The sequence below is a fragment of the Lissotriton helveticus genome, chromosome 6 (genome assembly GCF_964261635.1).
Source record: "Lissotriton helveticus chromosome 6, aLisHel1.1, whole genome shotgun sequence".
Lineage (NCBI taxonomy): Eukaryota > Metazoa > Chordata > Amphibia > Caudata > Salamandridae > Lissotriton > Lissotriton helveticus.
Genome location: NC_136067.1, coordinates 1,423,569,280 through 1,423,582,791, shown reverse-complemented (window position 1 = coordinate 1,423,582,791; position 13,512 = coordinate 1,423,569,280). Strand labels below are relative to the sequence as shown.

Sequence of the window (13,512 nt, the reverse complement as noted above, 5' to 3'; positions counted from 1 at the left end):
GGTATAAAAATATAGTCTATCCTAGAGAAGGAGTTGTGTGCTGAAGAGTAGTATATGTAGCATGTTTCATGCGGGTGGTGTGCTCTCCAGGTACTGACCCAGCCGACAATATATGTGAAGGATTTAATCCATGACTCCCTTGGCTTCTCTACAGCTCCTAAGGGTCGCCCCCGGTCAGCGGATATATTCATCACATCCTTCCAGTCTCCTCCTATAACTACAAGACCCTCAGAGAGTAGCCCCCAGACATCTACTAGGTGATCAATAAAGCTTTGGGTGAGTGAGGGAGAGGCATAGACACTACCAATCACTACATGGCCTCTCCGTAAATAGTCCCATGGACCAGAATGTACTTCCCTTTTGGGTCGACCCATCGGCGAGAAGCTAGAAATGGTACTCAGAGATGTTCTAGGATTGCAAGCCTCCTGGAGCCCCAGGTGAATCCGACATGAAATACCTGTACGTAGCATATTGGGCCAGGAAGGGTGCTTTGGTGCCCATGAGGTGTGTCTCCTGTAACAGCAGTATATCTGCTTTTATCCATTTTGCCTGGCGGAGTATCGCACCCCACTTAATTTTATCCAGCATGCTCCTTACATTCCAGCTTTCAATTTGCATTTAACCCAGTGGGGCCTCACCCGCTTGTGCCATTATTATTATGTGATGAGACATATTAGCGTTGCAACTGAGCGGAGGAACATCTTTCTGATTGGGTTAGAATAACAAACTGAAATCCCATTAAACATTTCTCCCCCCGCCTTCCCTCCCAATACCTCAAAACGGTTGAAACATTTGTCGCGGATGGAAAGCGGTATCAACCCCAATGGGGGGTTGATAAGTTGTCCATCCAATGGATACTCAAAAAACCTTGAATCATCGTATCAATATGAAGTAAAAAGTAAAGATTTTTGGTGTTCCAGCCCGTGATATAATATCAACTTACTGACTCGAGTACAAAATGTTTTTCTAGGGAGGATACTTTAGGCTGAAGTGTAGATAGTGCATATTCTACTCCCGCTGTTAGTCGCTCGACCACACCCTGATGGTCCTGGCGCAGCAGAGTCACCTCTGATCTTACTGCGCTGATTTGGGCCTCGCACGCTACTCTTGATTAGGCGATTGCTGCTAACAATGCTGCATTGTCTGGCGGTGTATTAGGGCTGCCCTGTGTGTCTGTGGCCTTGTCTCCAGTCCCTGTGTAACGGTCCATAGTGTTCTGCCTAGCAGCACTGCCTGTCCCCTTCTCTTTAGTCATGATGGTTCTGCGTGGCTTTGTGTTTCCCCACATATTGAGTTTATGTAGGCTAGCTCTGTTCCCCTGGACTCTCCTCTGGGGCGGTTCTATGGGTTCTGCTGTTCCCTAGTGGAGGCTGCTGTGGAAGCAGGCTGGAGATGGCCCTCTTGTGACAAAAGCTGCACCAGGACCTAGCCCGGCAGGTTGTGTGGTCGGGAGAAGCCACCCCCTATCCCTACTGGGCACCAGACCTCCTTATCGGTGTCATTGTCCCAGTCAGCAGCATATAGTTGGACAGGGGGGTGATCAAAGACCCGTTGGGGTTGTGAGGTAAGCGATCTGTCCCTCACCAGGTACCCTGCTGGATCAACTCCTTATCTTTAAGCCAACGCGGCCACAGTGTGTTCTCCTTAGCGGTGCAAGCACCTTTCACTCTCAGATCCCGGCTCAGGCCTCTGCAGCGACCACGATCTAAGAGGCCGCGTGGGTGTGCACGCCCCCAATATGCAGCGGCGGCACCCCCCCACTGCGAGTCAAGATTATTCACACCACATCCGCAACGGGCGATCCTGGACACCGGCCAGCCTTGTCTGGTGGTGTCGCCGCGGGGCCTCAAGCACCCCAGATCCTGGCCTGCAGCCTGTCTCGGAACCCTGGATGTCCCTGCCCAGCACCTCCGTGTCTCAGGGCACATGTGCCTTGCAACTGCTCCAAAGCTGCCGACGCGCAGGCCTGATGTGCGGTGGGGCACCAGGCTCTGATTCACTGATGGCCCGCTGATCTGGTCGCGATCGGCCACACCCTTATTCCAGCCTTATTTCTTGGGGTTGTGGACAAGTTTAGGGCAGTTACTGGTAGGGGTTCAGCCGGATTACTGATCGGGCTGGCGGAGCTGGTCTAATGTGCGTCTGCCAGGTTGGACAACTTGGCCACGCCCCTTCTATAAGTATTTTTGAGTAAGCTTTGAGTACAGGGACAAGGACATAGAAGGTAAGATCTATGTGTCCACTAAGAGTCAAAATAGTTTGGGCTTGCAGCACCACAGTATCTTGAACTCAGTGTTTAAATCAAGCCAATCTGCACACGTAACTGAGGAAAGGGACGGTGAACTGGTGAGACAAGTGGGCCTGAATCAGGGTGGAAAATATGAAAAGCGTAGAGAGAAGGAATCTTTGGAAGATATATGGCTATTTAGCTTGAATCTAAAGAGGTATGTGATAAAGCATTGGGACGATTGCAAGGTTTCAAGCGCACAAAACAGCTTAAAGATGGAGCTGTACCAGTGAGACATAAGCTAAGGATAGTTCAGCTGAGTATTAAACAGGATTTGATGCTGTATTTGGAAAACATTATAAAATAGGTAGAAAAGTTATCACTCCGGGTTTTACTCAGAGTAGTCACTAAAAACAGTGGATCAAATGAACTGAGAGTGTGCACTGACCTCCATAGTCTAAATAGAGAAATATGGGTAGGTGAGTACCAACTCCCTAGAACTGCAGATTTGCTGGCCACAGTGCAGGGTGGGATTTTGTTCTTCAAGTAGGATTTTAAGTCTGTCTATCATCAGGTCCCACTAGCTGAGGAAGTACACTATTTCACAGCAAACACTTGATGGCATTTTCCAGTTCCTGCAGTGTTGTAGAGAATGATGACAAGCCTATTCAAAGGTAAGAGACGATTTCACATCTTCTCGTTTTTGTCCAGTGAAAGGCCATGCTGTTAAGCAGCAGGCGCCAGATCTAAGAATACTGCACCCTTGTGTGTCACCCTAGCCAATGAAACAGGGCGTGGATGTAAAGAGACAAAAATGCCAGTCCTTGGTGAATACTTTTTTGAAGAAATACTTTACCGTATTCAGACACTATTGGTGGTACATATAACTATGCTTCCCTGCAATTCCTCATTAATAGATCCCTGGATTGGTCCGTTAGGAATATGTTCACAAGATCTTGTAAATTGTTTTGAGGAGGCCTTAAATTAAGGGCTGAAACATGTCAACCTTATATAGAGAGGAGTTCCAATGAATAAATAATCCTTCAAATAAGCCAAATAAGTGATAGGAAGCATAATTGGCTGGCTGCGTTAAAAGAAGTGCAGCTTCATTGTTTGCACTTCCCTTTATTCAGAGCTACCTCAGTATGTACAACAGACACTTTAATCATGGGATGACACTGTACTGTGTCTAGGGTGACCAACTGGCGTGGGTGCAAATTCAGGACACTGAGTGCAAAAATTCAGGATAGAGGGTCAAAATTCAGGACAAAAATGCAGGACACAGAAGGTCAGAATTCCGGACGAAAATTCAGGACAAAAGGTACGTTCTGCATGCACATCAGAGGAAGTCATAAGTAAATAGACAACCTACACAAGCACAAGTCAAAATAAGTTCATTAGGTTGGGAGAACCTTGCACTCACTGCATCTGTTGTGTATGTGAGTGAAACACACCTGCGTTTGCATATTCAAAAAAAAAAGTGAAGAAAAATATCTGAGAAGCCTTCAGCTTTGATCTTACATGCACCCTCTACCCCACTGGAAAAATAAACACCAGATCCGAAATGCTGTCTCTGGGCAGAGAGGCCCATTATCATTCTGTATGTGATAATTAGGCCAACATACAGAATGATAATGGTCCTGATAGCAGTCTGTGCCAGGTCGGGGAGTGCCTGCTGCAGGCCACAAATCACAGCAGGAGCGTGAGCTGGCCCTGCAGGGAGAGGTACAGGCTCCTTGCAGGGGGCAGCTCAAGCCAATGTCTGAAATTATGGACAAAAGGGAAACCCTGACGGACAACGGACAAGAGGCCCAAATTACGGGCAGTCCGTGAAATTTACAGACGGTTGGTCACCCTAAGTCTGTGTCTCAGTAGTGGCTCCTCGTGGGAGTGCTGCGGGCGGTGGGGTGGGGGAGGGGCAGGGTGGGGGCTAGTAAACTCCAGCTTACGGCCAAACGGAGTTAAGTAAATAAATAAATAAAACAAATTACATTGCGAGCGCTGCAACGATGCAAACGTGTAATTTGTTTTGTTTACTTTTTTACTTAACTCCGTTCAGCCGTATACCAGATTTTACTATCCCTCACCCTGCTCCTTCGCCATCCTGCCTCACCGCCCCGCAGCACTCCCATGAGGAGCCGCTACTACTGTGTCTGATTACAAAGACTGCGTATTAGTTATTTTTTTGTTTAAATCTCTTTTATTGATTTCAAATACCTGTAAGCACATTTATGGCACATGCATCATTATTAACAATTGTACAGTATATTGATAACTTGGCGGATCCTGACAATATGTTTCCAGTTACTCACAATATCACAATATCATGAGGAACCTTATCACAGTACAGTACTTGTAGTAGTTCCCATTAGTATTTGCTTTTTTAATGGTGTAAGTTTGTACAGAGGTCTAATTTATGGGATGTAAGAAATAAAATGTTTATTTTTTATATAGGAGAACGTGTTACTTTGTGTGTGGAATCGCACAATCTAAAATATGGGAGGATATTGTGTCTTGGAGAGGTTTTTGCAATGGACTCATATGGAAAATTTCTTTATGTCCTGTAGCTTTGTTTGGAATGTTTGGGAGTTTGCGCCAAACACAATGCTGTGCTCCAAGACATATCTTACCTTTGAGTTTTTCCTGTGTGTCATTGCTATTTGCATTTGAGTGAACACAGACATCACAGAAACTAAATGTTTTGAAAGCCTGGCGCTAAACATTACATGATGTTGAAACACTGAGGGGTATTTTCACAAGAACGTGCGATAACTATCACCGAAGTAAATTATCGGCAGAAAAGTTAGCACTGCCTAACCCCGATTTTTTTCGCCGTGATAGCGTGGAATTCACAAGCCCGCGCTACATGGAGATAATTTCAGAGCACGGCAGAGAAAACAGGTGACAACAACATCGCAATGGCGATAGCTATTCCTGCGTTAGCAGGCGATAGCTGTGTAAATGCACATCAGCGCCAGATAACTCACCTTTCTCAACCCAGGGGTTAGGGTGTCAAGTGATTAACAAATGCAGGAGACATTGTCAGGTTCATTTAACTTTTGGCATGCAGCCTAATAGACTCCTGTGTCAACAGAGGCCCTTTCCCTGACCTCTTTACCCCCCACTCTATTGAAAGACCCTGCCAGCCAGCACCTACAAGTGATAGATGGAAATGCATTTACGGGTGAATGCTGAGGGGTTGGCAGATTATTAAAAAAATGTTGCGGGGGGCTGGGGGTGGTGGCGGTGGGTGTTGTGACCCTCATGGGTATCGGAGCTACATGATCCTTGCCTCCATGGCATCTGTGAGTCTTCTGGTGTGGCTCTTGGCTGAGCTCGCTTTCATGCTGTGGTTAGTCGTCCTGCTTAGCACCGGCAGAAGGCAGGTGTAAAATCCCTGGTGCTACCGTGGTTTATTCCCTGTTTTTGCTTCGCTTTGCAGATCTGGCAGTTTGTTGTGAATGTGGTGTTGTGGTTTTCTCGTGTGTTTTTGCACGGGAACGCCTACTTTGCATCTCATTAGTGTTAGTTGGTGGTGTCCACCGTGGAGATAAATTTGGGGGCAGTTATCACTGGACTACTGGTGTTGTCTGCAGTTTGCACCAGCTTGTGAATGGGGTGTTAAATCTTTCACCACTTTTGCTGCGTTAATGTGAAGATAAATCGGAGTTAACGCCTTGTGAATATGCCCCTGAATTTTTGTTTGAGCTTTTCATTGCCCTAAACGAATGTTGGAAGTGTTAGGCTAAATTAACTCCAGCAGACCTTAGTTCTTCATTCACAACCTGGACCTACTTTTCTATTGTTCACAGCAAAGCTTGAAAATACTTGTTAAGCTAAGACACTAGACACAAGGAGTCATCAATTACAAACAACTTACCTCCATACTTTTGAATTCATTGTCGTAGCCGTGGTTGCCCCCTCCACAGAACGTATACGATTTATCCCTACAGGGAGGTAGTGAGAAAATATGTTTCTTTAGCAAAATGTTTGTTGGTCAGCTGGGCAAATTACACATATACACTATTGAACCTATAAAAATATTAGTAATCACACTAGCTAGGAGTGCTTGTATAAAGTAGAAAATATATTTTAACTGCTGGATCAAATTTAAAAAAATAAGAGACAATTATAAGCTCACTTTATTTAGGTTTGCAAGCTTTCCTGGTTGTGTCTGACAAACAAACTTAAAAAGCAGTTCATTGAAGAACATTTTTTTCTATGGATGAATTTGCCTCACTTTGTTAAATCTTTTGGGATTTCATCCAGTGTTTTTGCGGCAGCTGCCAAAGAGTTTTGATCCAGCATTTGAGGTTTCTGTGGCCCTAGTACTGATGCAGAATAATGTCCAGTTGATTTAAATTATAAATGGCTTGCTGTGTTCAGGAAAATGAACACTTACCCAATTGTCTCTCCTGATAAAGCTAATGCTTCTGAGATTTCTCCCAATAGGTCATGCGTACTCTAACACCCTTTCTTGCTTCTTTTTTGCCCGGAAAGATCTTAGTTTTTCTTGCTCTAAGGCCGGGTGGTTTAGGAGTAAAGAAAATAAATTGAATATTACATCCCATTGTGGGCTAAAGATAGGGTACAGAAAACGAGTAGGGTAGCTGAGAACAGGAGTTGCCTAAAACCAAGACTGAAGGGTCATTAGGGGAAGCAGGGAAGGTAACATGCCACTGAAGCTAGGGCTGGATAGACTGGATTGGCAGAGGACTGCTTGACAGAACCAGCCCTGAAACCCCTCCAAAACGATTTAGTGTTTTTCATTAGTTTCTTTTCAGATGAAAAATCTATTGCTTCGTAGCCAATATATTTTAGGAAATCCTGCTGTGAATGTATTAATAAACTCCTCAATGTGAAATTAGGGAGAGAAGGCCGGCCAATATGGTTGGCCTTAAAAAAAGATTATGTGAGTTTGTGCATGTTTAACCCTTGGCACTGAATGTTTAATGTTACCCAACACTATGTTAGTTATTTTAGCAATCTAAGAACAATAAAAGACTGAGTAGATTTACTAGGATTGGACATGGTCAGTGACGTCAATCACACATTCATTGATGAGTTGCATTAGTCCTCTGAGGTGCCCTCATTTGCTGTTCTAGCTTTCTCTAATGAGTATTTAAAAATATTCAATGGCTACTTAAAGTTTCCAGTCCCACACTGTCCACAACAATAGATTAAGGCAAACAGCGAGAGGGAAGCATTGCTGCTTCCCCTGAAACACATGAGTAGTTTGAACAGAAGCTATTCTCATTTAAAGAGCTTCAAGAAATTATGCTTTGCTAATCAAGGGTGTAGCTTGAGGGGGTTTTAGTGTGTGCAAAAAAAAGCATTCTTGGCTTGGTAGTTGGGTCAGGTCTGTGTTGGCTTTTCTCATCATCCTGATTTCACTCAGAGGTTTAAACCAGTAAATTTTTGGGAGCAAAACTTATTTGTATATAGTGACCGGTTAACCTAAAAATTAACAAATCTGCACGAACAGAAGTACTCCTTAATGGAATAAAAATGTATTACTTATTAGAATTCATAAAAATTGGCAGTAGTAAGATTAGAAAGCTGTGCCAGTGTCTTGCTTCCAGGTATACTACTTGTAATCAAACACCTAAAAGGTGATGGGACAAAGCCTTCTGGGTCTTCTAGTAGGATTGGACGACGGGGAGTGTGTAGGAAGGTGGATATCTGACTATGGTTACCCCCAAACTTTTTGCCTAGTGTTTAGCTGGTTTTTGACTTAGTTGGACTGGGATCCTGCTATTCAGGGCCCCAGGCTAATTGCTCTCTCCTTAAAATGGACTCCATGTACCTTAGGTACATACACAATTGGAACTGGTTCAACTTATAGGCCCCTGTAACAGTGTACCCTAGGTACCCAGGGCATAGGTGTAACCAAGGCCTACCAGGGGCTGCAGCATGTATTATGCCACCCCTGGCCTGGCCTCCATATTTGACACAACTGGCTGATCAATCAGCTTGGGTAAGTTGGTGTAATCACCTCTTACTTAGGTATAGTATATCTATATCTAACCTATATGGACACATGTTAACCTATGAGTCACTCCTATGGAAGGCCTCAACAATCCTGGAGGCAGAGTGCTTGGTTTCATGTGAGATGGTGCTCTGGCATGAGCTGAGCCTTTATGCAGCTTTTGGAACAACGTCCTTCAGCTGTTTCATGATATTGCCATACCATATACTCTTAAGTGCATTATAAACCTCGCGGTTAAATGCTAACTTTGGCTTTATCAAAACATGTCGAGTAAGGTGTCATACGAATTGGAATACTACCCCCTCGCCAGTTCTGGCGACGGGGGTAGCATTCCACCCTTCTAGAGGGACACGACATGTACCTAACCTGAAACCCGGGTAAAGTTAAACATGAGCCTCAGCATCACAAAATGGATGCTGCCACCACAGACACGAGTCTGACCTCCTGCTGCTGGGAGTCCTTCCAGCTTGGGAGGCTTGGACAAAGGGTTTCCTGTCAGGGGAGGTGCTTGCACCACTCCAGACAGGATTTTGTGTAGTGGGTTGGGGAGGGCTGAAAAGAATGAGACATGCCTGGGGCACACAAGGTGTCACTGTGCATATGCCAGTTCAAACCGGTCCTGGGGCTCTCCAGCCCCAGTCCTGGCGCGAAACTGGACAAAGGAAAGGGGGTGTAACCACCCCCCTTCCTGGTCCCACCCAGAGGAGGGACCTAGTAGATGATCCGGCCCCTAGATTTGGTTTAAGAGTAGGATGTGTCCTAAGACTTCAGATCATCCTGAACTCGACTTGAAACTAAGAAGAAAACTGGACTTCGACATTCTGCTGCACAGAAGACTGAAGAGCATCTCCCTTGTGGCCAAGGAGTGACCACCCTGTGAATACAGGCACCATCCAGCAACTCGACATCTGCTTTGCCGCCGCCTCCCGCTGGAGCCCGAGCCCAGAGCCCAACAAGACCTAGATTCCCAGACATTTCACAGCCCGATCCACAGTCCCTGAAAAGAAGAGACCCGTGGAGGCATCGAGAGACGTGGGACCGGCCATCTTGAAAGACCTCCGAGAAGCTGACTGCGCAGCACCCGAGGTACCCTCAATGCTGTGCTTTAGGGTTTGAGAAGCCCCACCACCGAGCAGCATCTGCACCGAAGATCAGCCCCCCAGCATCTCCAAGAACTGCGTGGGGCCCTTTTGCATTTTGCCACTTGCCGCGTCATCCCGGTTACTGGCCCGTTGGCTAGTGGCCATCTTGGCGACAAAATCGACAATCAACACCACTGGTCTGGTTGCTCCAGACTAGCCCTCGCTCCTGTAAAAAAGAGCAGCCCTTCTGACCTTGCTGGTCAGAGCAACAAGCTTTCTTCACTTCCTGCGTGACTTGCTTTTGCCAAGGCCTGTTTGCTTCAATCAAGTTGCCGACACCGCCATCAGCGAGAACCTGCGTGGAACAGCTCGTGATCGACTCCTGGACGTCGCTGACCTCTTCATGTCTACGTGGCTGCAGAGACAAGCTTCCCTTCTTCACCTGTTGGCACCCGACATCGCCTGGTTCCCTCCTGGTTCCACGGTAGTCACTGGCTAGTGACTTTGAACATTGTCCCCTCTGCTTTCAGGTCTTCACATCTTCAGATCCATCCTTGGATCCACCAGAACTCTTCTCGACTGGCCGCCTGCAGCATCTTCATCTTCAGGCTCCATTGAACCGCACGACGAAACCCGATGCACTTTGAACCCTATGCACCCGCTTCCTGTGGGTGAGGTAACGCTGGCACTCCGGTGCTCCTGTTGAGAGAAACATCTCTAGTGTCTAGGTTTTAAGTTGTTAGGTTCTGGTCCATCCAGAAGGTTCCCTTTGCAGTAACTTTGTACTTTTTATGCACCCATTGAAAGTCTATGGGCGCCCGCGTGTAACTTCAAGCACTGCACACGCATCCCGTGGGCCTCCTGGTCACTAACTATTGCTAGTTCCTCGAGGTCCCAGCGATTCCCAAGGCCCTAGGCCTTCTTCCTTTTAGATACGTGGTTCTTATACCACTATTTTAGCATATGGTTTTAGGGGCCACCAGGGCCTATCCATATTGTGCAACTTTTGTGTATTTAAACCCTGTTTTGTTTTAACGCATTTGCTTCTGTGCTCATAAAGAGTATAGGGGATACTTGTAGTAAATAAATATATATATATTTTCAATATATATCTGTTTGGTGTCCTTTCATTTGGTATTCAAGGAGAGTGTATATGGTAAAACAGCTTGCTTCACATGCCTTTACAGAGTTTAGCCTAAGACTGCTGTGTCCATGCTACCATTAGGATAGCTGGTCTATAAGGTGGACTTACAACCAATCATCATAAGGGTTGCTTGGCATGGTACAAGGTGATCACTAGAACTAGTGAGCATCATATACCAGGCCAACTTTTCACAGAGTGGACAATGGGCAAGGGGGAAAAATTGACCCAAGAACTCTAACATCTGGGGTAGTGAGAAATATGCAAGGAGCAAGAAGTGATATGGACACAGGGTTTAGAGGACCTGCGGGCCAAGGGGAGGGTATTATTTTAAACCTACCCCCTGACTGGTGTCTTCATCTTCCTCCAGGGCAACAAGAAAGCTGCACGAGTCTGATTAATAAGGAAACTCACTGGTGCTCAACAAGAATTCCATCCCCTTTTAATTGGCTCAATGTTATTATTATGGTTAGGAGGGTGGGTTGGTTGGGTTCTACAATTAAATCCCGTGAAGGCGATAGCATTGTACTTAATTTTAACGATGCATGGTGTGCGTCTTTTGCCCTGAAGCATGTTACAACCTCATTTAACAATACAATAAAGGTTTGCCCTCTGGGTCCCCCCTCCCAACAGGATCCAAATGGGTGGGAATATTCTCTGGGGCATGGGCCAAAAAGATACCCTCCTGCCCACCATTGTTCATTTATCCATTAGAATCGCTTTGGTGCTCTCTCTGGCCTAACAGAGATTGCTGACTGCGTGCTCAATCTGGTGGTCTATTAGATTGGGGATGGATATGGTTAAGGCCCTATGTCTCAGAGAGAAAAATAGGAAGAAACGGTTGTAGGAGTAGGCATGTAATGGATTTACCTGGTTCTTTGGTGCCAAATTCTACTAGTCCCAGTATGGTTCCAAGGGCACCAGATACCTTTATTGGACATCAAACTCCTGTTCCTTATATGACTAAAGGGTAGAGGTTTGTGGTGCCTTAATGAAGACTGTTTCATCCCTAAAGCATTTAACTGGGGCAGGCACGGCGAGCCATGTTACAATTGGGAAGCAGAGTTATGTAGCTTCTTGCGATACTGGGTGTAGTAATGCTCATGTTTTATCTCCTGTTGCCCCCAGTGATCCCTGTGATTCGAGTTCAAGGGAGGTAGGGTCCACTTATATGCCCTAAGATTGGGTGGGGTCTATTGAAACAACAAACCAAGTTGGGAGAGAGGGTTACATTAATGTATCCTCATTAACTCCATTCCCTTGTTATTTGGACAAGAATCCTACTGATAATAGTATTAGCAACCCGGTTGGCACCATTAATGTCACAACTGGTGTCACCCCAGCAACATGGATTTATTCCCAAGCGGGACACTACGGCACATATTAACATGGCCATTTCTGCATTTGATGCTGCCCGGGCTGAGCCTACCCCACTCGGTATGATTTTATTAGATGCAGAGAAAGCATTTGACCGAGTGGGGTGGGGCTTTTTGTGGGCTGCACTGCAGGACTTTGGTATAAAAGGCCAATTTTTTAAGTGGATCCAATCCTTATATGATCAGCCTATGGGTAAAGTCCGTTATATGGGAAAATGTTCTTCTATTTTTCCGATCAAACGTGGGACGCGACAGGGGTGCCCTTTATCACCTCTGTTATTTGCCCTGGTAATGGAACCCTTTTTGATTGCGCTCCAGAGTCAAGATCTGATTCTCCCTTTTACAAATGGCCCAAACTACCTTAAAATAACCGTCTATGCCAACGATGTCGCAGTTTATACCACTAATCTGTCAGAAGCTATGAAGGGTATTGTAGCAGAAGCAGAGAAATATGGTTTAGTTTCTGGATATCGACTCAATACTGGCAAGACCCAAATTATTATGAATCATAAGCCACCAAGCCCAGTGATAGGGGTATGTGGGGGAGCGACCTATTTAGGGGTAACAAGTTCTTCGAATATTGAGTTAATAGTTGCATTAAACTATGAGCCGTTATTAAAAGAGACTGTTACGTTATTTAAGAAATGGCACAAGCTACCTCTTAGTATTATTGGCCGAATAAATCTGGTCAAAATGAAGATACTGCCAAAATATTTATATCTTTTTCGTTCTATCCCCCTGCGGGTAAACAATTCCTATTTTAATAGATTAGAGGGTATTGTTAGTAGCTTTATTTGGTGGTACAAGAAAGCCCGCCAGGCTGTGTCATTACTTAAACTCCCTTTTAATCAAGGAGGACTGGGTTTATCAGACATTAAATTCTATTATTGGTCTGCTTTTTTGACCCGTTTTCGAAGCTTGTTGATCCCTGATAAATGTTTATATTTTCATAGATTTATGTTAGGAGCGGATGCAAATATGTTTCTTTATAGGTTAAATGACCCCAATTATTTAAAACGTGTAAAGTTTAAGACGGTACGGGACACTTAATATTTGGCGCTCCATTCTTATTAAGAGTAAAGTCTCTCTTCTCCATTATAGAACCCCTCTTTGGTTTAACCCGGGTCTACTGGAAATTTTCCATGATTCAGCTGGTCTTGTACTATCAGAATCCGGTATTAAAATACTGGGAGATTTAAACGATCACAAGGGTTTTTTTACATTTGAAAGGCTGAAGGTGTGTTATAACCTGTCAGAGGGGACTCGGTTTAAATACTATCAGATCAGGGATTACTTTGTGCAGAAACTAGGACTTACTAACATGTTTGATTCTGAAGTTTGGAATTGTATTTATAGAGAAGCTGATAAAGCATTGATCAGTATTGGGTATAAAATCTTTTCTGGTTATAGTACTGACGATGCTACAAAGCTAGCTGAGAAATGGAGCCGGAAGTTGGAGACTAATGTGTCCTCAAATTTGATGACTTCTTCTTTAAATAGCTTAAATCTTTCTGTCCAATCTTCTAGTCTCAAGCTGAAACTATTTAAAACTATATTTCAATTGTACTATACGCCAGACAGGATTTTTAAATGGGCAACAAATAATAACATCAGGGATCGTACGAAATGCCCAAAATGCGATGTAAGAGCAGTCGATATTATTCACATGTTTTTTACTTGTCCGCACCTTGCTGAAT

General features: G+C 44.8%; 1 protein-coding gene across 2 annotated transcripts in view; it reads right to left on the bottom strand.

The window, feature by feature from the left end:
- The window catches only part of ENPP3 (ectonucleotide pyrophosphatase/phosphodiesterase 3), a 709,442-nt gene that overhangs the window by 260,547 nt on the left and 435,383 nt on the right, over positions 1–13,512 (bottom strand). For both annotated transcript variants that reach the window (XM_078649216.1, XM_078649217.1), the window contains exon 17: positions 6,108–6,174. In XM_078649216.1, coding sequence (XP_078505342.1) covers positions 6,108–6,174 — 67 coding nt within the window. The remainder of the gene's footprint in view (positions 1–6,107; positions 6,175–13,512) is intronic.